Source organism: Oryctolagus cuniculus, chromosome 2, assembly GCF_964237555.1.
Source record: "Oryctolagus cuniculus chromosome 2, mOryCun1.1, whole genome shotgun sequence".
Classification (NCBI taxonomy): Eukaryota; Metazoa; Chordata; class Mammalia; order Lagomorpha; family Leporidae; genus Oryctolagus; species Oryctolagus cuniculus.
In genome coordinates, this window is record NC_091433.1 from 40,454,239 (window position 1) to 40,479,177 (window position 24,939).

General features: G+C 38.6%; 1 protein-coding gene across 1 annotated transcript in view; it reads left to right on the forward strand.

Moving 5' to 3' along the window:
- The window catches only part of GABRB1 (gamma-aminobutyric acid type A receptor subunit beta1), a 494,464-nt gene that overhangs the window by 322,128 nt on the left and 147,397 nt on the right, over positions 1-24,939 (forward strand). The window contains exon 5 of the mRNA XM_051842511.2: positions 1,710-1,792. Within this exon, the coding sequence (XP_051698471.1) occupies positions 1,710-1,792 (83 nt within the window). The remainder of the gene's footprint in view (positions 1-1,709; positions 1,793-24,939) is intronic.

Genomic DNA, 24,939 nt, shown 5'->3' on the forward strand with positions numbered 1-24,939 from the left:
TTTTAGGTATGAAACCAGAAGCCCAGACAATAAAGGCAAAAAGTAGATAAGTGGTTTTGAATCACACTCAAAAGCTTCTGCACAGTAAAGGAAACAATCAGCAAAATGAATAGGCAATCTATAAAATCGGAGAAAATATTTATAAATAATATATCTGGTAAAGGATTGCTAATCAAAATATATAAGATCTCATACAATCCAATACCAAAAATATAATTAATTCAATTAAAATGTGGAGTAGATTCAAAGAATACTTCTCAAGACAATACTCAGATGACTAAGAGGCATTTGAAAAGGTGCCTGGTGTCTGTAATGATCAGATAAATGCAAATCAAAACCACTGTGTGATGTCATCTCATACCTGTCAGGATGGTTAGTATCAAACAGACAGAGGATAAGAATTCATGGCAAGATTGTGGATAAAGAGGAAGTCTTACATACCATGATGGAAATGTGAATTAGAATTTTGGCTATGCACGGGGGTCTCTGTTGTGATTCCTTGTGAATTTTATGATTGTTCTATCTTTGTGAAAAAATCCAGTTGAGATTTTGATAAGGGTAGTTTTGATTCTATAGCTCCCTTTTGGGTTATGGTCATTTTGATAATATTATTGCTTCTATATTATGAGCATGGGAGGCATTCCATTTATTTTCTGTTTAACTTTTTTCTATCAATGTTTTATGATTCTTAATGTTTCTTTGTTTCATTCCTAAGTGTTTTTTCTATTGCTGCTAATATAAGTAGAGTATGTTCTTAATTTCCCTTTCAGTGAGTTTGTTTTGGTATATAGAAACACTACTTATTTTTGCATGTTGTAACTTGATTGTATACATTTATTATTTCTAACTTTTTCATATGCAATCTTTGGAGTTTTCTATGTATATGATGATGCCATCTGCAGATGAGATAACTCTACTTCTTCCTTTCTGATTTGGAATGCTTTTTTTTTTCATTCTTGATTTCTCTGGCTGAAACATTCCATAAAAAAGTGAGAAAAGTGGGCATCTTTGACTTGTTCCAGACCTTAGAGAAGTTTTCAATTTTTCTGCATCTACTGATATGACCATCTGGTTTTATTTTGTTAATAATTGTGTATTACGTTGATGGATTTGCACATGACATTGATCCCAAAAGGTTAGGTTGTATGATCCTTCTAATGTGTTTTTGAGTCAGTTTGCTAGTATTTTTATTGAGGATTCTCTCATCCATATTCACCAGGGCTTTTTGCCTGTAGTTTTCTTTACTTGTAGTGCCTTTGTCTAGTTTTGGAATCAGGGTGATGCTGATCTCATAAAATGAATGTGACAATTTTGTGTCTTACAGTTTTTAGAAGAATGTAAGAGGAGTCGATACTTGGTCTTCCTTGAATATCTGGTAGAATTGACTCATGGAACAATATGATTCTGGCCTTTCCTTTGTTAGAAAGTTTTTGATTATTGAATTAATCTTTGTTACTTAGTGGTATGGCCTGCATCCCTATTTCTTCTTGGTACATTTTAGTAAGTTCTGTATGTCTAGGAACTTATCCACTTCCATATGTATTTTCATGTTATTAATTTATTAGCATATTACATAATAGTCCCTTGTGATCTCAAAACATTTTTGAGCCCTTGTTTCTGCAATCTGGTAAATATATGTGGGGCTGGGAAGTCTAGAAATAAAATGTCACAAATTTTATGATGTATTTTTATCTCTCTTACTCTGATAGGATCACAACCACAGCTGCATGTATGATGGATCTCCGAAGATACCCTCTAGATGAACAAAACTGCACCCTGGAGATTGAAAGTTGTGAGTTACTTGGACAGGGATATGAGAAGGAGGGATGTTTGCGTGATCCATTTAAATTCAACCATTCACTAATTTCGCTGGTACTAAGGTATTCTTAACACAACCTTAACAGCTTTCCAAGGGGCTCATAGTTTAGGGAAATTTTCATTTGCTTTGGTGGCTCAAGGTCAGTTAAATAAAATTATATTTAGGCCGGCGCCGCGGCTCAATAGGCTAATCCTCCGCCTAGCGGCGCCGGCACACCGGGTTCTAGTCCCGGTCGGGGCGCCGGATTCTGTCCCGGTTGCCCCTCTTCCAGGCCAGCCCTCTGCTGTGGCCAGGGAGTGCAGTGGAGGATGGCCCAGGTGCTTGGGCCCTGCACCCCATGGGAGACCAGGAAAAGCACCTGGCTCCTGGCTCCTGCCATCGGATCAGCGCGGTGCGCTGGCCGCAGCGCGCCGGCCGCGGCGGCCATTGGAGGGTGAACCAACGGCAAAGGAAGACCTTTCTCTCTGTCTCTCTCTCTCACTATCCACTCTGCCTGTCAAAAAAAAAAAAAAAAAAAAAATTATATTTATAAAAATTATGGAAAATCACTTATACTGCTCAACAATTTATAAACTCTCTTCCTTCGTGTGATCTTCCAGCGAAGTCTTTCCTTTTATATTTATTTGCATGCATTTCTTAAATATAACTAGGAACATAGTAATTCTTCCCACCATACCTGCCCTCCTATCCATACTCCTATCCCTCTTCTCTTCCCTCTCCTGTTCCCAGTCTTGTTTTTCACTAAGATCTATTTTCATTTAACTTTATACACAGAAAATTAAGTCTATTCTAGGTGAAGATTTCAGCACATTGTATGAGGAAGAAAAAGAAAGAAAACAAATTATTTGTAGACACTGGTCTTATTTATGTAATCCTTTTAACACTTAATCCTATGTTTTTGATCAATTATGAACTTAAACTGATCACTTTAACAAGTAAGATGGCATTGCTACATGCCACCTTGATGGAATTGAATTGGAATCCCCTGGCACGATTCTAGTTCTACCATTAGGGTTAAGTCTGAGTAAGCGTGTACCTAACTGTACATCTTTTCCCTCTCTTATTTCCACTCTTGTATTTAACAGGGATCACATTTCAATTAAATTTAAATGACTAAAAATAATTGTGTGGTAATTAAAGCATTCAACCAATGTTATTAAGTAGAACAAAAAAAAAAAAAAACACTAAAAAAATAAGTAGTAAGTTGTTCCTAGACAGGACAAGGGCTGATCAAGTGATTATTTCTCATAGTATCCATTTCACTTCAACAGGTTTCCTTTTAAGTGCTCAGTTAGTTGTCACCAATCAGGAAGAACATATATTTGTCCCTTTGGGACTGGCTTAATTCACTCAGCATGATGTTTTTCAGATTCCTCCATTTTGTTGCAAATGACCAGGTTTCATTTTTTTTACTCTGTATAGTATTCTATAGAGTACATACCCCATAATTTCTTTATCCAGTCTTCTGTCGATGGGCATTTAGGATTCCATGTCTTAGCTATTGTGAATTGAGCTGCAATAAACATTGAGGTGCAGACAGCTCTTTCATTTGCCATTTTAATTTCCTTTGGTTAAATTCCAAGGAGTAGGATGGCTGGGTTGAATGGTAGGGCTATATTCAGGTTTCTGAGGAATCTCCAGACTGACTTCCATAGTGGCTTTACCAGTTTGCATTCCCACCAACAGTGAGTTAGTGTCCCTTTTCCCCACATCCTCGCCAGCATCTGTTGTTGGCAGATTTCTGTATGTGAGCCATTCTTACTGAGGTGAGATGAAACCTCATTGTGGTTTTGATTTGCATTTCCCTGATTGCTAGTGATCCTGAACATTTTTTCATGTGTCTGTTGGCCATTTGGATTTCCTCTTTTGAAAAATGTCTATTGAGGTCCTTGGCCCATCTCTTAAGTGGGTTGTTTGTTTTGATGTTGTGGAGTTTCTTGATCTTTTTGTAGATTCTGGTTATTAAACCTTTATTGGTTGCATAGTTTGCAAATATTTTTTTCCATTCTGTCGGTTGCCTCTTCACTTTCCTGACTGTTTCTTTTGAAGTACAGAAACTTCTCAATTTGGTGTAATCCCAAATGTTAATTTTGGCTTTGACTCCCTGTGCTTCTGGGGGTATTTTCTAAGAAGTCTTTGCCTGTGCCTATATTTCACAGGGTTTTTTCGATGTTCTCTAGTAACTTGATGGTGACAGGTCATAGATTTAGATCTTTAATCCATGTTGAACAGATTTTTCTGTAAGGTGTAACGTAGGGTCTAGTTTCATTGTTTATTAAGTGCCTCAAATGTAAAATCTGGGATACATGTCTCTGTAAAATTCCTATCTCGTATGTTTTAACATAGGGTCAAATATTTAAAGGCAGCCACAGATAATTCTGGGAATGGTGAAATTCTGTGGACTTTGAATTCCAAAATTTGGATTGAAAACTTTTGTGCATAGCTTTAAAGGCGCCCTGATACAGACCCCATACTGACAAGAGTAGCTGCAAAAGTTGTTCCAGAGAACTAAGGAGCTTCTAACTAAAAGTTCCAATATTGGGAATTGCTGATGACAGGATTCTATGGAATTTGAATTCCAAAATTCAGATTCTAAGCTTTTATGTATAGCTTTTTTTAACATTTATTTAATGAATATAAATTTCCAAAGTACAGCTTATGGATTACAATGGCTCCCCCCCCATAACATCCCTCCCACCCGCAACCCTCCCCTTTCCCACTCCCTCTCCCCTTCCATTCACATCAAGATTCATTTTTGATTCTCTTTATATACAGAAGATCAGTTTAGCATATATTAAGTAAAGATTTCAAGTTTGCTCCCACACAGAAACATAAAGTGAAAAATAATAGATGATTTTTTTAAATGATGATGAAATCAGATCAGACCTATTGTCATGTTTAATCCCAGTGAGAGTCAAGTTGGGAATTGATAATTTCTTCTTTTTTTTTTTTTTTACAGAAGATCAGTTTAGTATACATTAAGTAAAGATTTCAACAGTTTGCACCCCCATAGAAACACAAAGTTTAGTATACATTAAGTAAAGATTTCAACAGTTTGCACCCCCATAGAAACACAAAGTGAAAGATACTGTTTGAGTGCTCGTTATAGCATTAAGTCTCAATGTACAGCACATTAAGGACAGAGATCCTACATGAGGAGTAAGTGCACAGTGACTCCTGTTGTTGACTTTACCAATTGACACTCTTGTTTATGGCTTCAGTAATCCCCCCATGCTCCAGTCATAAGTTTCCAAGGCTATGGAAGCCCCTTGAGTTCTCTGACTCTTATCTTGTTTAGACAAGCTCATAGTCAAAGTGGAAGTTCTCTCCTCCCTTCAGAGAAAGGTACCTCCTTCTTTGAAGACCTGTTCTTTCCACTGGGATCTCACTCACAGAGATCTTTCATTTAGGTCTTTTTTTTTTTGCCAGAGTGTCTTGGCTTTCCATGCCTGAAATTGTATATAGCCTTAAAGAGGCCCTGATGCAGACTTTGTACTGAAAAGGGTAGCTACAAAAGTTGTTATGGATTCTAGGATTTGGATTCTAAGCCTTGTGTTTGCTTAAAATCCTCTGAAACAGACAACTGTGCTGGACAGGGGAGCTACAAAAGGTGTTCCAAGGAATCAAGGAGTTTTTGACTCCAACATTAGTAACTCCTGAGCAAGCCATTCATTTTTTTTAACTTTTATTTTGAATACAAATTTCCAAAGTACAGTTTATGGATTACAATGCCTTCCCCCCCCCCATAACTTCCCTCCCACCCGCAACCCTCCCTTTCCCTTTCCCTCCCCCTTTCCATTCACATCAAGATTCATTTTCAATTCTCTTTATATACAGAAGATCAGTTTAGCATATATTAAGTAAAGATTTCAACAGTTTGCACCCACATAGAAACACAAAGTGAAAAATACTGTTTGAGTACTAGTTATACCATTAAATCACAATGTACAGCACATTAAGAACAGAGATCCTACATGAGGAGTAAGTGCACAGTGACTCCTGTTGTTGACTTAACAAATTGACACTCTTGTTTATGGCATCAGTAATCAACCTAGGCTCTTGTCATGAGTTGCCAAGGCTATGGAAGCCTTTTGAGTTCACCGACTCTGATCATATTTAGACAAGGTGGTAATCAAAGTGGAAGTTCTCTCCTCCCTTCAGAGGAAGGTACCTCCTTCTTTGATGACCTGTTCTTTCCCCTAGGATCTCACTCACGGAGATCTTTCATTTAGGTTTTTTGTTTGTTTGTTTGTTTCTTTGCCAGAGTGTTTTGGCTTTCCATGAATGTAATACTGTCATGGGCTTTTCAGCCAGATATACATGCCTTAAGGGCTGATTCTGAGGCCAGAGTGCTGTTTAGGACATCTGCCATTCTATGGGTCTGCTGTGTATCTCACTTCCCATGTTGGATCGTTCTCTCCCTTTTTTATTCTATCGGTTAGTAATTGCAGACACTAGTCTTGTTTATGTGCTCCCTTTGGCTCTTGGTCCTTTCATTATGATCAATTGTGAAAAGAAATTGATCACTTGGACTAGTGAGATGGCATTGGTACATGCCACCTTGATGGGATTGAATTGGAATCCCCTGGTATGTTTCTAACTCTACCATTTGAGGTAAGTCATCTTAAGCATGTCCGAATTGTATATCTCTTCCCTCTCTTATTCCCACTCTTATATTTAACAGCAATCACTTTTCAGTTAAGTTTCAACACTTAAGAATTGTCGCTCCCCCTCTTCGTGGAGGAACGACACTAAGCCCTGCCTAGGCTTCATATCCGAGTCACGGCACCATTATGTCGCTCCCCCTCTTCATGGAGGAACGACACTAAGTCCTGCCTAGGCTTCATATCCAAGTCACGGCACCATTATGTCGCTCCCCCTCTTCGTGGAGGAACGACACAGGACCCTGCGCTGTTCTTTCGTCTGCTCAGCCCTCCCCGGGTCTGCTGCTGGTTCTTCCCGGGTTGGCTACTGTCCCTTCCACCTCCGTGGAAGGGCGGTTCCCCCTGGCCACTTTCCCCACTTCCGCAGGGGAGTGGCACACCGCCGGCCGGCTCTCTCGGGGGCTGCACAGGTGTTCCCCTTAGATGTTCCCCTTACATGTTCCTGGTGCATGCCGTCTCTCTCCTCCTTTATAGTCCTCTTCCACCAATCCCAACTCGGCTGCCCACACGCCGAGTACGCTGCTCTCCTCCAATCAGGAGCAAGTCCTACAGTTTATTGGCTGAACTGGAGGCAGCTGCGTAGAAGCTGTTTTCTTCTCTCCCAGCGCCATATTGTGGGAGAGCAGATGCATAGAACAAGTCCCAATTCCAGTAACTTAGTCTAGTCCGGGTTGCTCCCCACAAAGAATAACTGTATATTGATAACAGTATTCAACCAAAAGTATTAAGTAGAACAAACAAAAAAAAATACTAAGAGGGATAATGTATTAAGTTGTTCATCAATAGTCAGGGCAAGGGCTGATCAAGTCACCGTTTCTCATAGTGTTCATTTCACTTTAATAGGTTTCCTTTTGGTGCTCGGTTAGTTATCACTGATCAGGGAGAACATATGATATTTGCCCCTTTGGGCCTGGCTTATTTCACTCAGCATAATATTTTCCAAATTCCTAACAGGAATCATATTTCAGTTAAAATATAAACACCTAAGAAAATTTTTGTGTTAATCCAGAGTTCAACCAATAGTACTAGAACAAAAATAATAATAAAATGGATAAAGTATTACATTGTACATCAACAGTCAGGACAAGGGCTGATCAAGGCACTGTTTCTCATAGTATCCATTTCACTTCAACAGGTTTCCCCTTTGCTGCTCAGTTAGCTGTCGCCGATCATGGAGAACATATGATATTTGTCCCTTTGGAAATGGCTTAATTCACTCAGCATAATGTGTTCCAGATTCCTCCATCTTGTTGCAAATGACCGAATTTCACTGTTTTTGACTGCTGTATAGTATTCTATAGAGTACATGTCCCATAATTTCTTTATCCAGTCTACTGTTGATGGGCATTTGGGTAGGTTCTGGTCTTAGCTATTGTGAATTGAGCTGCAATAAACATTAATGTGCAGACAGCTTGTTTGTTTGCCAATTTCATTTCCTTTGTGTAAATTCCAAGGAGTGGGATGGCTGGGTTGAATGGTAGGGCTATATTCAGGTTTCTGGGGAATCTCCAGACTGACTTCCATAGTGGCTTAACCAGTTTGCATTCCCAGCAACAGTGGGTTAGTGTCCCTTTTTCCCCACATCCTCTCCAGCACCTATTGTTGGTAGATTTCTGTATGTGAGCCATTCTAACCGGGGTGAGGTGAAACCTCATTGTGGTTTTGATTTGCATTTCCCTGATTGCTAGTGATCCTGAAAATGTTTTCATGTGTCTGTTGGCCATTTGGATTTCCTCTTTTGAAAAATGTCTATTGAGGTCCTTGGCCCATCTCTTAAGTGGGTTGTTTGTTTTGATGTTGTGGAGTTTCTTGACTTTTTGTAGATTCTGGTTATTAACCCTTTATCTGTTGCATAGTTTGCAAATATTTTTTCCATTCTGTCGATTGCCTCTTCACTTTCCTGACTGAATCTCTTGAAGTACAGAAACTTCTCAATTTGATGTAATCCCAAATGTTAATTTTGGCTTTGACTGCCTGTGCTTCTGGGGTATTTTCCAAGAAGTCTTTGCCAGTACCTATATCTTGCAGGTTTTCTTCAATGCTCTCTAATAATTTGATGCTATCAGGTCATAGATTTAAGTCTTTAATCCATGTTGAGTGAATTTTTGTTTAAGGTGAAAGGTAGGGGTCTTGCTTCATGCTTCTGCACGTGGAAATCCAGTTTTCCAAGCACCATTTATTGAATAGACTGTCCTTGTTCCAGGGACTGTTTTTGGATCCTTGATCAAATATAAGTTGACTGTAGATGTTTGGGTTGATTTCTGGTGTTTCAATTCTGTTCCATTGGCCTATCCATCTGTTTCTGTACCAGTACCATGCTGTTTTGATAACAAATGCCCTGTAGTATGCCCTGAAATCTGGTATTGTGATGCCTCTGGCTTTGTTTTTGTTATACAAGATTTCTTTAGCTATTTGAGGTCTCCTGTGTCTCCATATGAATTTCAGCATCATTTTTTCTAGATCTGAGAAGAATGTCTTTGGTATCTTGATTGGTATTGCATTGAATGTATAAATTGCTTTTGGGAGAATGGACATTTTGATGATGTTGATTCTTCCAATCCATGAGCATGGAAGATTTTTCCATTTTTTGGTATCTTCTTCTATTTCTTTCTTTAAGGATTTGTAATTTTCATCATAGAGATCTTTAACGTCCTTGGTTAAGTTTATTCCAAGGTATTTGATTGTTTTTGTAGCTATTGTGAATGGGATTGATCTTAGAAGTGCTTCCTCAGCCGTGGCATTGCCTGTGTATACAAAGGCTGTTGATTTTTGTGCATTGATTTTATATCCTGCTACTTTGCCAAACTATTCTGTGAGTTCCAATAGTCTCTTGCTAGAGTTCTTTGGATCCCCTACATAAAGAATCATATCATCTGCAAAGAGGGATAGTTTGACTTCTTCCTTCCCAATTTGTATCCCTTTAATTTCTTTTTCTTGCCTAATAGCTCTGGCTAAAACTTCCAGAACTATATTGAATAGAAGTGGTGAGAGTGGGCATCCCTGTCTGGTACCAGATCTCAGTGGAAATGCTTCCAACTTTTCCCCATTCAATAGGATGTTGGCCGAGGGTTTTTCATAAATTGCTTTGATTATATTGAGGAAAGTTCCTTCCATACCCAGTTTGCTTAGAGTTTTCATCATGAAAGGGTGTTGTATTTTATCAAATGCTTTCTCTGCGTCTATTGAGATAATCATATGGTTTTTCTTCTGCAGTCTGTTGATGTGGTGTATCACGTTGATTGATTTGTGAACATTGAACCATCCCTGCATACCAGGGATAAATCCCACTTGGTCAGGGTGGATGATCTTTCTGATGTGTTGTTGCATTCTATTGGCGAGAATTTTACTGAGGATTTTTGCATTTATGTTCATCAGGGAGATTGGTCTGTAATTCTCTTTCAGTGCTGCATCTTTTTCCGGCTTAGGAATTAAGGTGATGCTGGCTTCATAGAAAGAATTTGGGAGGATTCCCTCTTCTTCGATTGTTCTGAATAGTTTGAGAAGAAATGGAATTAGTTCTTCTTTAAATGTCTGGTAGAATTCAGCGGTGAATCCATCTGGTCCTGGGCTTTTCTTTGTTGGGAGGGCCTTTATTACTGTTTCAATTTCTGTCTCAGTCATGGGTCTGTTTAGGTTTTCGATGTCTTCCTGGTTCAATTGAGGTAGGTTGCATGTGTCCAGGAATCTATCCATTTCTGATAGGTTTCCCTGTTTGCTGGCATACAAGTCCTTGTAGTAATATCTGATGATTCTTTTTATTTCTGTGGTGTCTGTTGTTATGTTTCCTTTTTCATCTCTGATTTTATTTATTTGAGTCTTTTCTCTTCTTTTTTTAGTTAGTTGGGCCAATGAGGTGTCAATTTTATTTATTTTTTCCAAAAACCAGCTCCTCGTTTGGCTGATTTTTTGTGATTTTTTTTGTATTCAATCCTGTTGATTTCTTCTTTGATTTTAATTATTTCTCTTCTCCTGCTAGATTTGGGTCTGGTTTTCTGCAGATTTTCTAGATCCTCGAGATGCATTGCAAGCTCATCTATTTGGTGCCTTTCTAATTTCTTGATGTAGGTACCTATTGATATAAACTTTCCTCGTAACACTGCTTTTGCTGCGTCCCATAAGTTTTGGTATGTTGTGCTGTTATCCTCATTTACTTCCAGAAAGTTTCTGATATCTCTTTTAATTTCTTCTATGACCCATTGTTCATTCAGGAGCATGTTGTTCAATCTCCATGTGTTTGCGTATGCTCTAGGGATTCCTGAGTTGCTAATTTCCAACTTCATTCCTCTATGGTCTGAGAAACTGCATGGTGTGATTCTAATTCTTTTGAATCTGCTGAGAGCTGCTTTATGGCCTAGTATGTGGTCAATCCTAGAGAAGGTTCCGTGTACTGCTGATAAGAGTGTAAATGCTTTCTGTGTAGGATGAAAAGTTCTGTGGATATCTGTTAGATCCATTTGGGCTATAGTGTCATTTAAATCTGCTGTTTCCTTGTTGATCTTCTGTCCTGTTGATCTGTCTATTTCTGAGAGTGGAGTATTGAAGTCCCCCAGTACTATTGTATTGGGGTCTAAGTCTCCCTTTAAGTCCCTTAACAAATCTTTTAAATAAACCGGTGCCCTGTAATTAGGTGCATATACATTGATAATCGTTATATCTTCCTGTTGAATTGATCCCTAAATCATTGTATAGTGCCCCTCTTTGTCTATCTTAACAGTTTTTGTGGTAAAGTTTATGTTGTACTCTATTGAGATGGCTACTCCCGCTCTTTTTTCATTTCTGTTGGCTGTATATCTTTTTCCAGCCTTTCACTTTCAGTCTGTATGGATCTTTGTTGGTAAGATAAGTTTCTTGTAAGCAGCAAATAGATGGGTTTTGTTCCTTAACCCAGTCAGCCAATCGGTGTCTTTTAACTGGACAGTTCAGGCCATTAACGTTCAATGTGACTATTGATAAGTAGTAACTTTGCCCTGCCATTTGCCAAAGATATTTTCTAATATATGTTTTGAATTCCCTGTGATCTTTTGCTGGGAGGTTTCCTTCGTTTACCTTCTTTCATGTTGATGACCGTGTTTCTGTGTTTCTGTGTGTAACACATCTTTAAGCATCTTTTGCAGGGCTGGATGAGTGGCAACAAATTCTTTCAATTTCTGTTTGCTGTGAAAGGTCTTTTTTTCACCTTCGTTCACAAATTAGAGCTTTGCAGGATATAACATTCTGGGCTGGCAGTTTTTCTCTCTTTGTACCTGGGCTATATCTTGCCATTCCCTTCTAGCTTGTAGGGTTTCTGATGAGAAGTTTGCTGTGAGTCTAATTGGAGATTCTCTGAAAGTAATCTGACGTTTCTCTCTTGAACATTTTAGGATCTTTTATTTCTGTTTCACTGGGGTGAGTTTAATTACAACGTGTCATAGTGAGGATCTCTTTTGGTCATGTTTATTAGGGGTTCTCTGAGCTTCCTGTACTAGGATGTCTCTGTCCTTCTCCAAACCTGGGAAATTTTCTGCTAATATCTCATTAAAAAGGCATTCTAATCCTTTCTCCCTCTCCATGCCTTCAGGAACTCCTAGAACCTGAATGTTGGGTGTTTTAATAGTATCCTTCAGATTCCCCACAATATTTTTTAATTTCTAATTTCCTCTCCTTTTCTTTGGCTTGACTGTATCCTTTCCTGTTCTCTGTCTTCTAAGTCTGGTATTCTCTCTTCTGCTTCACCCATTCTGTTTTTAAGGCTCTCTAATGTGTTTGTCATTTGATCTGTTGGATTCTTCATTTCATTATGATTTCTCGTCACTATCACAGTTTCATGTTCTACAATTGTTTCATTTCATTTTGATTCCTCCTTAATATTTCATTTTTGCGAGAAAGATTTTCTGTCTTGTCCAGTAAGGGTTTCTGTAGTTCAAGAATTTGTTTTTGAGAACTTCTTAATGTTCTTATCAATTTTTTGAGATCTGCTTCTTGCATTTCTTCTATCTCATCATCTTCATAATCTTGAATTGGGGTGTCTTTTTCATTTGGGGGCATCATAGTGTCTTCCTTGTTCTTATTACTTCGGTTTTTGCATTTGTTGTTTGGCATATTGGAGATATTTGGTTTCTTCACTGTGGTGTTTTTTCTCGTTATACTATGACTCTAGATTAAGTGGACTGTCTGCTTTTGATGGAGCCTTAGAGGCATGAGATGGGTTTGGCCTGAGAGCTCTGTTTGGTTCCTGAGGGTTAAGGGTGTGCCAAAGGTGACACTCCCAGGTTAGGCATGGTAAATCTCTCTCTCTTTCTTTCTTTCTTTTTTTTTTTTTTTTTTTTGCTTCAAAAGGGAAGTAATTCCGCACAGCTGAACAGAATTGGAGGTAGTTAGCAGGCAAATGATATACCCCCAGGAGCCAGAGATCGGAAGCTCTTTCCCAAGGACAACACAGGGAATCTGTCCTGTCCTCAGTGTGGGCTCAAATTCTCCTGCAATCTCCCATTGGGTTGCCAAGGTTACCGAATTGTAGCATCTCTGGAGAGTACTCACGTGAATTCCGTGAGTTCTCTCCCCCACCGTCTCTTTTTTCACAGTCTCAGTTCACTAGCACCACACATTCACTAGGTCCTAATCTCCTGTTAATTCACCCACGCCCCCAGAGATAGGTGTTTCTGCTAGGCTCAGGGCCGGTGCAGACCTGAGGTCGCCCTGCTTATGACGTATGTCCAAGATGGCGCCTACTCTTTGTCTTGCTCACCTATGAGAGGTGAGCGGAGAGAGAGAAACTCATGTCTGTATTGTTCACTTTTTTTTTTCTCTCTCTCTCTCTTCTAGTTAGCCTGGTGAACTTTTCCCCCCGGGGTCGTTCCCTCTAGTCTCCTCTTTCTGCTTGCCTGCCAGTGTCTCGGGCTATTGAGGTTCGGCTCACCTCGCATTCCAGCGCTGGTGTGTTGAGTCTGCCGCTGCTGTCCCAAACTGCGGGCTCCCATGCTCTCCACACAGGTCCACCAAAGTCTTAACTCCAGAGATTGATGTTTGCTCAAGTTTTACTGAGGCAGTTTGAGCTTCTTCAATTTCCCTCCTCCCCTTCCAGCGCTGGTGCGCAGACTCTGCGGCTCCCGCAGCTCTGGCGGCTCAGGCAGCTCTGGCAGCTCCCGCGGCTCCCGCAGCTCGGCTTCCACGCGGTGGGCGACCTTGCTCTCCCCGTAGGTCCTCCGAGTCATAGCCACTAGATCTGAAGAGTTTCCTCTGAAATTTTTTCCTGAGCCTTTTCCTGAGGCTACCGTAACTCCACTTTTATTAAACTATCTTTTCCCGGACTATCGGTGCGCACCCTCACTATTCTGCCATCTTGGCTCCGCCTCGCTTTTTCACTTTTCTAAGTGTTTCTTTTGCAGTGCAGAAGCTTCTCAATTTGATATAATCCCATTTGTCAGTTATGGCTGTGATTGCCTGTGCCTCTGGGGTCTTTTTCAAGAACTCTTTTGTCTACACCAATGTCTTATAGGGTTTTCTCAATGTTGTATAATAATTTGATGATATCAGGTTATACATTAAGCTCTTTAGTCAATTTTGAGTGGACTTCAGTGAAATGTGTACAGTAGGAGGCTTCATGCCTCTGCATGTGGCAATCCAGTTTTCCCAGCACCATTTGTTGAAGAGACTGTCCTTGCTACAGGGATTGATTTTAGCTCCTTTGTCAAAGATAAGTTGGTTGTAGATGCTTGCATTGATTTCTGGAATTTCTGTTCTGTTTCATTGGTCTATCCATCTGTTTTGTGGCACTACCAAGCTTTTTTGATTATAACTGCCCTGTACTGTATCTTGAAATCTGGTATTGTGTTGCCTCCCGCTTTGTTTTTGTTATATAAGATTGCTTTAGCTATTTGGATTCTCCTGTGTTTCCACATGAATTTCAGCATTGCTTTTTTTCTGAGAAGAATGTTCTTAGTATTTTGATTGGTATTGCATTGAATCTGTAAATTGCTTTTGGTAGTATGGACATTTGGATTATATTGATTCTTCCAATGCATTAACTTGCCAGATTTTTACAATTTTGTATCTTCTTCTATTTCTTTCTTTAATGTTCTATAATTCTCATCATATAGATCTTTGACATCTTTGGTTAAATTTATTCCCAGGTATTTGAATTTTTAGGTAACTACTGTGAATGGGATTGATCTTAGAAATTCTCTCTCAGCCATGATATTGTCTGTGTTTATAAAGGCTGTTGATTCTTGAGTGTTGATTTTGTATCCTGCAACTTTACCAAACTCTTCTATGAATCCGGAAGACTCTTGATGGAGTCTTTTGGATCCATATACGTAGAATCATGTCATCTCCAAATAAGGATAGTTTGACTTCCTTAGTTCTCAATTTGTATCCCTTTGACTTATTTTTCTTGCCTAATGGCTCTAGCTAAAACTTCTAGGATTATATTGAATAGCAATAGTGAGAGTGGGCATCCTTCTCTGGTTCTGGATCTCAGTGGGAATGCTTCCAACTTTTCCCCATTCAATATGATGCTGGCCATGTGTTTATCATAAATTGCCTTGATTGTGTTGAGGAATGTTCCTTCTAAACCCAATTTATTTAGAGTTTTCATCATGAAAGGTGTTGTATTTTATCAAATGCTTTCTCTGTGTCTATTGAGATAATCATGGGGTATTCGTTCTTCAATTTGTTAATGTGACATATCACTTTGATTGATTTGTCAATGTTGGACCATCCCTGCATATCAGAGATAAATCCCATTTGGTTCAGGTAATGATCTTTCTGAAGTGTTTTGGGCTTCGATTGGCTAGTATTTTGTTAAGGATTTTTGCATCTATGTTCATCAGGGAAATTGGTCTCTAGTTCTCTTTCCGTATTGTATTTTTTTCATGTTTAGGAAAGAATTTGGGAGGAATCCTTCCTTTTCAATTGTTTTGAATAGCTTGAGAAGAATTGTAGGGGTGGGGTACATATAGTCTTTTTTCTTTCTTCTTTTTTTTTCTTTCTTCCCATCTCTGCTATCTTAGCAGGTTCATGTAGAACTTTAAAAGCAGTTCACCAAGCTCTCCCTCCAGCTATGTCAGCAGTGTCATGGGCCCATGGATTCCCCTCTTACCTGGTTTGCCAGAGTAGGTGTCTTCCTCTCTGGATCCAAGCTTCTATTTTTTTCTGTTGTTTACTTGCTTCCTCAGCATAGGTCTGGTGCATTTCTGTTGCTCATGCTGGGTCTCCTGCTAGGGTTTCCCCAGAGTTCTATTCTACAAGTGTATTTTTCCCCTTTTTAAACATTAATTGCACCCTGTGTAAGTCAGACAATCCTGGCACTATTCTACTTTATTGGAACCCCAAACTCTTTCAATATCAAAGTTGTTTTAATAACAAAGGAACATATTTATATAAAAAGATTTTTGAGATGTTTTGGATACTATGGGTCTTTTGACGTAAAGGTTTGTGAATAGCATTGCATTTTAGGAGAAAAAACTGTGATAGAGTATTGTGTGAAAGATGTGTCTTTCCTTGTGAAAAGAACAAGATGATAAATGACCCTCATGGGGCTTAAGCTTTGGGCCAATGACTTAATGTTTTGCAGTTCTAGTGATTGATTTTTGTTTGTCCTCCTGGGTTGTTTTTCACTCTGTTCTTAACAATTCAAGTATTTTTGTCATTAAGATCTATTCTGATTTACTATCTTAGTGTCATTGTTTCTCAAACATCAACCTGTAGGCATTTGAGCCAATTAATTCATTTCCTGCTTTTCAGAGGTGCACAAAGGTATAGTACCTAATTCAACCCATTACTATACTACTACATGTAATATGAAAAACCAACAGATGTTTATTTCTATTATACAAAACACTTTCTATCTGGACATTGAGAAATTAATCTTATGGTTCACACTGATAACTTAAAGAAGCAATGAATTTGATCAGCATTTCAAAATTTATGCAGTTATAAATAACATGCTAAATTATCAATATTTTCTCCCAAATGTATATATTATTCTATCATGCATACTGAATTTTCCTACTATCAATGATTTATGTTTTTCTTTAAAGTGGCAGATTATTTTCTTCATATTGGAAAATAGATGACATTTAGGTCCATTTATTACATCATATAATGACCAAAACCCAAACTATAAATCAATCTGAAGCTAAACATAACTTACATGGAGCAGGAATGAGAGCAGACCAGATAGCCAAATAGTCTAAAGTAGTCATAAAATATCACGGGAGACAATGAGTCGTGATGCAGACATAGCATGGTCATTGAGACAATTTAACTAAGATGCAATCTGTTATCTAAATGTGGATGAGCACAGTAACTGGGACTTAAAATCAGCTCACGTGTAAGAATGCAGGCAGATGGTAACCACCATCAGGGTGACCCAACAGCACAGACTACAGACAAAAGACAGTCTAAAGACTAAAAACACTTAACTAAAGCAAAGCAGAAACTAATGCCATTCAAGAATTTGTGTAATAGGGAACATATAAAAGCAGGAATTTAGGAGAGTAAAAAAAATATTAACTGCCTTCTAGTTTACAGACTAATACTAGGCATTTACACAAATATTTCTAACAATATTGAGAAATAATGCATCTGAAATTTAGAAAAGAAAAATAGCTTACACAGAGCCACATGGCAAGGATAGTGATGGAGAGTCAATTCAAACTGAAATGTTCTGCTTTTCATCATAGGATACTGCAAAATGCGAATATGGATGCAAGAACAAATGACTGGAAGTATAGTACCAATTAAAACCACTCTCAGCTGGATTAGAAATTCTGATTCAACCGAAGATTGGCCTTTATTTCCTAAAATTATCCATGATAAAGGTAGAAGTTGAATTTTACCTTAGTTTTTAGGTTAAGGGTCATTTGATTGTTCCCAAAGAGAAAAGGTCACCCTTCAAATACAGGAAACCAAGTAATACTTGACTCCATTGGTGTTACTTTTTTAAAATTTTTGGAATAAATTTAGTATCATTTGTACTTTTATTATTTTATGAAACTTTTTCATGTGAATATAAAATTAACACAAAGAGAACAGATTCAATGTAGTTCATAGAAACAGTTCTTTTTTATCTTTTAATTTCACTTTTTTTAACTTCTATTTAATAAATATAAATTTCCAAAGTACAGCTTTTGGATTACAGTGGATTCCCCCCCCCATACCTTCCCTCCCACCCACTCCCATCTCTCACCCCTTCTCCAATTCCATTCACATCAAGATTCATTTTCAATTTTTTTTTAACTTTTATTTAATGAATATAAATTTCCAAAGTACGGCTTATGGATTACAATGGCTTCCCACCAAAACGTGCCTCCCACCCGCAACCCTCCCCTTTCCCACTCCCTCTCCCCTTCCAATCACATCAAGATTCATTTTCGATTCTCTTTATATACAGAAGATCAGTTTAGCATACATTAAGTAAAGATTTCAACAGTTTGCTCCCACACAGAAACATAAAGTAAAAAATAATAGATGACTTTTTAAATGATGATGAAATCAGATCAGACCTATTGTCATGTTTAATCCCAGTGAGAGTCAAGTTGGGAATTGATAATTTCTTCTTCTTCTTTTTTTTTTACAGAAGATCAGTTTAGTATACATTAAGTAAAGATTTCAACAGTTTGCACCCCCATAGAAACACAAAGTGAAATATAATGTTTGAGTACTCATTATCGCAATAAGTCTCAATGTACAGCACATTAAGGACAGAGATCCTACATGAGGAGTAAGTGCACAGTGACTCCTGTTGTTGACTTAACAAAAAGACACTCCTGTTTATGGCATCAGTAATATCCCTATGCTCCAGTCATGAGTTTCCAAGGCTATGGAAGCCCCTTGAGTTCTCCTACTCTTATCTTGTTTAGACAAGCTCATAGTCAAAGTGGAGGTTCTCTCCTCCCTTCAGAGAAAGTGAGATCCACTGGTATCTCATTCACAGAGATCTTTCATTTAGTTTTTTTTTTTTTTTTTTTTTTTTTTTTTTTTTGCCAGAGTGTCTTGGCTTTCCATGCCTGAAATACTCTCATAGGCTTTTCAGCCAGATCCGAATGCCTTTAGGGCTGATTCTGAGACCAGAGTGCTGTTTAGGACATCAGCCATTCTATGAGTCTGCCGAGTATCTCGCTTCCCATGTTGGATCACTCTCCCCTTTATTTATTCTATCGGTTAGTATTTGCAGACACTAGTCTTGTTTATGTGATCCCTTTGACTCTTAGTCTTTTCATTATGATCAATTGTGAACAGAAATTGATCACTTGGACTAGTGAGATGGCATTGGTACATGCCACCTTGATGGGATTAAATTGGAGTCCCCTGGTACGTTTCTAACTCTACCATTTGGGGCAAGTCAGCCTGAGCATGTCCCAAATTGTACATCTCTTCCCTTTCTTATTCCCACTTTTATGTTTAACAGGGATCACATTTCAGTTAAATTTCAACACTTAAGAATAACTGTGTATTAATTACAGAATTAAACCAGTCATATTAAGTAGAACAGACAAAAAAAACTACTAATAGGGATAATGAATTAAGTTGTTCATTAACAGTCAGGGCTATGCTGATCAAGTCACCGTTTCTCATAGTGTCCATTTTACTTCAAAAGGTTTCCTTTTTGGTGTTCAGTCAGTTGTCACCAATCAGGGAGAACAGATGGTATTTGTCCCTTTGGGACTGGCTTATTTCACTCAGCATGATGTGTTCCAGATTCCTCCATATTGTTGCAAATGACTGGATTTCGTTGTTTCTCACTGCGGTATAGTATTCTAAAGAGTACATATCCCATAATTTCTTTATCCAGTCTACTGTTGATGAGCATTTAGGTTGCTTCCAGATCTTGGCTACTGTGAACTGTGCTGCAATAAACATTAGGGTGCAGACTGCTTTTTTGTTTGCCAATTTAAATTCCTTTGGGTAAATTCCAAGGAGTGGGATGGCTGGACTGAATGGTAGGGTTATATTCAGGTGTCTGAGGAATCTCCAGACTGACTTCCATAGTGGCTTGACCAGTTTGCATTCCCACCAACAGTGGGTTAGTGTCCCTTTTTCCCCACATCCTCTCCAGCATCTGTTGTTGGTAGCTTTCTCTATGTGAGCCATTCTAACCAGGGTGAGGTGAAACCTCACTGTGGTTTTGATTTGCATTTCCCTGATTGCTAATGACCTTGAACATTTTTTCATGTGCCTGTTGGCCATTTGGATTTCCTCTTTTGAAAAATATCTATTGAGGTCCTTGGCCCATCTCTTAAGTGGGTAGTTGGTTTTGTTTTTGTGGAGTTTCTTGATCTCTTTGTAGATTCTGGTTATTAACCCTTTATCTGTTGCATAGTTTGCAAATATTTTTTCCCATTCTGTCGGTTGTCTCTTCACACTCTTGACTGTTTTTTTTTGCAGTACAGAAACTTCTCAATTTGATGCAATCCTAATGGTTGATTTTGGCTTTGACTGCCTATGCCTCCCTGGTCTTTTCCAGAAATTCTTTGCCTGTGCCAATATCTTGAAGGGTTTCTCCAATGTTCTCTAATACCTTCATGGTGTCAGGTCATAGATTTAGGTCTTTAATCCATGTTGAGTGGATTTTTGTGTAAGGTGTAAGGTAGGGGTCTTGCTTCATGATTCTGCACGTGGAAATCCAGTTTTCCCAGCACCATTTATTGAATAGAGTGTCCTTGCTCCAGGAATTGGTTTTAGATCCTTGATCAAATATAAATTGGCTGTAGATGTTTGGGTTGATTTCTGGTGTATCAATTCTGTTCCATCTGTTTCTGTACCAGTACCATGCTGTTTTGATTACAACTCCCTGTAGTATGTCCTGAAATCTGGTATTGTGATGCCTCCGGCTTTGTTTTTGTTATACAAGATTTCTTTAGCTATTCGAGGTCTCTTGTGTCTCCATATGAATTTCAGCATCATTTTTTCTAGATCTGAGAAGAATGTCTTTGGTATCTTGATTGGGATTGCATTGAATGTATAAATTGCTTTTGGGAGAATGGACATTTTGATGATGTTGATTCTTCCAATCCATGAGCATGAAAGATTTTTCCATTTTTTGGTATCCTCTTCTATTTCTTTCTTTAAGATTTTGTAATTCTCATTGTAAGATCTTTAACATCCTTGGTTAAGTTTATTCCAAGGTATTTGATTGTTTTTGTAGCTATTGTGAATGGGATTGATCTTAGCAGTTCTTTCTCAGCCATGGCATTGCTTGTGTATACAAAGCCTGTTGATTTTTGTGCATTGATTTTATATCCTGCTACTTTGCCAAACTCCTCTATGAGTTCTAATAGTCTCTTAGTAGAGTTCTTTGGATCCTCTAGGTAAAGAATCATATCATCTGCAAAGAGGGATAGTTTGACTTCTTCCTTCTCAATTTGTATTCCTTTAATTTCTTTTTCTTGTCTGATGGCTCTAGCTAAAACTTCCAGAACTATGTTAAATAGCAGTGGTGAGAGTGGGCATCCTGTCTGGTACCAGATTTCAGTGGAAATGCTTCCAACTTTTCCCCATTCAATAGGATGCTGGCCGTGGGTTTTTCATAAATTGCTTGATTATATTGAGGAGCGTTCCTTCTATACCCAATTTGCTTAGAGTTTTCATCATTAAAGGGTGTTGAATTTTATCGAATGCTTTCTCTGCATCTATTGAGATAATCATATGGTTTTTCTTCTGCAGTCTGTTAATGTGGTGTATCACGTTGATTGATTTGTGAACATTGATCCATCCCTGCAGACCAGGGATAAATCCCACTTGATCTGGGTGGATGATTTTCCTGATGTGTTGTTGCATTCTATTGGCGAGAATTTTATTGAGGATTTTTGCATCTATGTTCATCAGGGATATTGGTCTATAATTTTCTTTCAGTGCTGCATCTTTCTCTGGCTTAGGGATTAAGGTGATGCTGGCTTCACAGAAAGAATTTGGGAGGATTCCATCTTCTTCGATTGTTCTGAATAGTTTGAGAAGAAATGGAATTAGTTCTTCTTTAAATGTCTAGTAGAATTCAGCAGTGAATCCATCTGGTCCGGGGCTTTTCTTTGTTGGGAGGGCCTTTATTACTGTTTCAATTTCTGTTTCAGTTATGGATCTATTTAGGTTTTCGATGTCTTCCTGGTTCAATTGAGGTAGGTTGCATGTGTCCAGGAATCTATCCATTTCTGATAGGTTTCCCTGTTTGCTGGCATACAAGTCCTTGTAGTAATATCTGATGATTCTTTTTATTTCTGTGGTGTCTGTTGTTACGTTTCCTTTTTCATCTCTGATTTTATTGATTTGAGTCTTTTCTCTTCTTTTTTTAGTTAGTTGGGCCAATGGGGTGTCAATTTTGTTTATTTTTTCAAAAAACCAGCTTCTCGTTTGGCTGATTTTTTGTAATGTTTTTTTGGATTCAATCCTGTTAATTTCTTCTCTGATTTTAATTATTTCTCTTCTCCTACTAGATTTGGGTCTGGTTTGCTGCAGTTTTTCTAGGTCCTTGAGATGTGCTGAAATCTCATTTATTTGGTGTCTTTCCAATTTCTTGGTATAGGGCCCTATTGCTATAAACTTGCCTTTCAATAGTGCTTTTGCTGCGTCCCATAAGTTTTGATATGTTGTGTTGTTATCCTCATTTACTTCCAGAAAGTTTCTAATTTCTCTTTTGATTTCTTGAATGACCCAGTGTTCATTCAGGAGCATGTTGTTCAATCTCCATGTGTTTGCATATTTCTGGGGTTTCCTGAGTTGCTAAATTCCAGCTTCATTCCGCTGTGGTCTGAGAAGCTGCATGGTATGATTCTTATTCTTTTAAATTTGCTGAGACTTGCTTTATGATCTAGTATGTGATCAATCCTAAAGAAGGTTCCATGCACTGCTGAGAAGAATGTAAAGTCTTTAGATGTAGGATTGAAAGTTCTGTAGATATCTGTTAGATCCATTTGGGCAATAGTGTCGATTAAATCTGCTGTTTCCTTGTTGATCTTCTGTCTGGATGATCTGTCTATTTCTGAGAGTGGAGTATTGAAGTCCCCCAGTACTTGTATTGGAATCTAAGTCTCCCTTTAAGTCCCTTAACATATCTTTTAAATAGACCGGTGCCCCGTAATTAGGTGCATATACATTTATAATAGTTACATCTTCCTGTTGAATTGAACCCTTAATCATTATATAGTGCCCCTCTTTGTCTCTCTTAACAGTTTTTGTATTAAAGTTTATTTTGTCTGATATTAATATGGATACACCTACTTTTTTTTGTTTTTTGTTGGCTTGGAATATCTTTTTCCAACCTTTCACTTTCAGTCTGCATGCATCTTTGTTAGAGAGATGTGTTTCTTGTAGGCAACAAATAGTTGGGTGTTGTTCCTTAAGCCAGTCAGCCAATCGGTGTCTTTTAAGTGAAGAGTTAAGTCCATTCACATTTAATGTGACTATTGATACATAGTGACTTTACCCTGCCATTTGCCAAAGATAAGTTCTAATATATGCTTTGAGCTTCCCATGCTCTTTTACTGGTAGGTGTTCTTCCTTTCCCTTCTTTCATATTGATGGCCGTGTTTCTGTGTTTCTGAGTGTAGCACATCTTTAAGTATCTTTTGCAGGGCTGGACGAGTGGCAACAAATTCTTTCAATTTCTGTTTGCTGTGAAAGGTCTTTATTTTACCTTCATTCACAAATGAGAGCTTAGCAGGATATAATATTCTGGGCTGGCTATTTTTCTCTCTTAGCACCTGTGCTATGTCTCGCCATTCCCTCCTAGCTTGTAGGGTTTCTGATGAGAAGTCTGCTGTGAGTCTGATTGGAGATCCTCTGAGAGTAATCTGACGTTTCTCTCTTGCACATTTTAGGATCTTTTCTTTATGTTTCACTGTGGTGAGTTTAATTACAACGTGTCGTGGTGAGGATCTCTTTTGGTCATGTTTACTGGGGGTTCTATGAGCTTCCTGTATTAGGATGTCTCTGTCCTTCTCCAAAACTGCAAAATTTTTTGCTAGTATCTCACTAAAAAGGCCTTCTAATCCTTTCTCCCTCTCCATGCCTTCAGGAACTCCTAGAACCCGAATGTTGGGTTTTTCAATAGTATCCTGCAGATTCCCCACAATATTTTTTAGATTTCTAATTTCCTCTCCTTTTCTTTGGCTTGACTGTATCCTTTCCTGTTCTCTGTCTTCTAAGTCCGATATTCTCTCTTCTGCTTCACCCATTCTGTTTTTAAGGCTCTCTAATGTGTTTGTCATTTGATCTATTGAGCTCTTCATTTCATTTTGATTTCTCTTCACTATCACACTTTCCTGTTCTACTAGTTTCTGCGTTTCATTTTGATTCTTCCTTAAAATTTCATTTTCATGAGAGAGATTTTCAATCCTGTCCAATAAGGATTTCTGTAGTTCAAGGATTTGCTTTTGAAAACTTCTAAATGTTCTTATCATAAATTTTTTGGAATCCGTATCTTGCATTTCTTCTATCTCATCATCTTCATAATCTTGGCTTGGGGTGTTTTGTTTATTTGGAGGCATCATAGTGTCATTGTTGATCTTGTTCCCTCGATTTCTGTGTTTATTGCTTGGCATGGTTAATTCTTTTTCCCTCACTGTGAGGTGTTTTTTTTTTTATATACTATGTCTGTGTTAAGTGGACTGCCTGCTGTTGGAGGAGCCTTGGAGGCTTGAGATGGGTGTGGCCTGAGAGCTCTGCTTGGTTATTTATTTATTTATTTTTTATTCAGGAGGTAAGTAATACTGCAAGGTTGAGCAGAATGGATGGTATTTAGCTTCAGATCTCTGGCTTCTACCCAAAGAGTCTGTGCAGGCTCCATTTCTCCTGCGGACTCCCACTGGGTTGCCTAGTCTACTGAATTGTAGCCTTAACTCTCCCCCTTTTATTATGTATATCCCAGCTCTTTGTCTCTTGCTTGCCTTTGCAAGGTTGGCGGAGAGAGGAACTTGTCTGTACCAGTATGCACTCACCTTTTTTTTTTCCCCTTCTCTCTGGTAGTCTGTTGAACTTTCCTGCTTCAAAGCCTGCTTCCCTCTAAAATTCTGCCTGCCGTTTCCCCGCCAATGTCTCCAGTTACTGAGCTCACCTCTGCTTCCAGCACCGATGTGTGGACTCGGAGCCCTGGGCATCCCTCCTCTCCCTGCTGGTGTCTGTGTCACATCAACTCCCCTTCCCGCACTGGCGCTCAGACTCTGAGGCTCCCGCGGTTCGGCTTCCACGCAGTGGGCGACCCTGCTCTCCCAGTAGGTCCTCTGAGTCACTGCCACTAGCTCCGGAAGAGTTTCCTCTGCAATTTTTTTTCCTGATCCTTTTTCTGAGGCTACCGTAACTCCGCTTTTATTAAACTAAATTTTCCCGGACTATCAGTGCGCGCCCTCACTATTCTGCCATCTTGGCTCCGCCCCCCATTTTCAATTATCTTTATATACAGAAGATCAATTTAGTATATATTAAGTAAAGATTTCAACAGTTTGCACCCACACAGAAACACAAAGTGTAAAGTACTATTTGAGTACT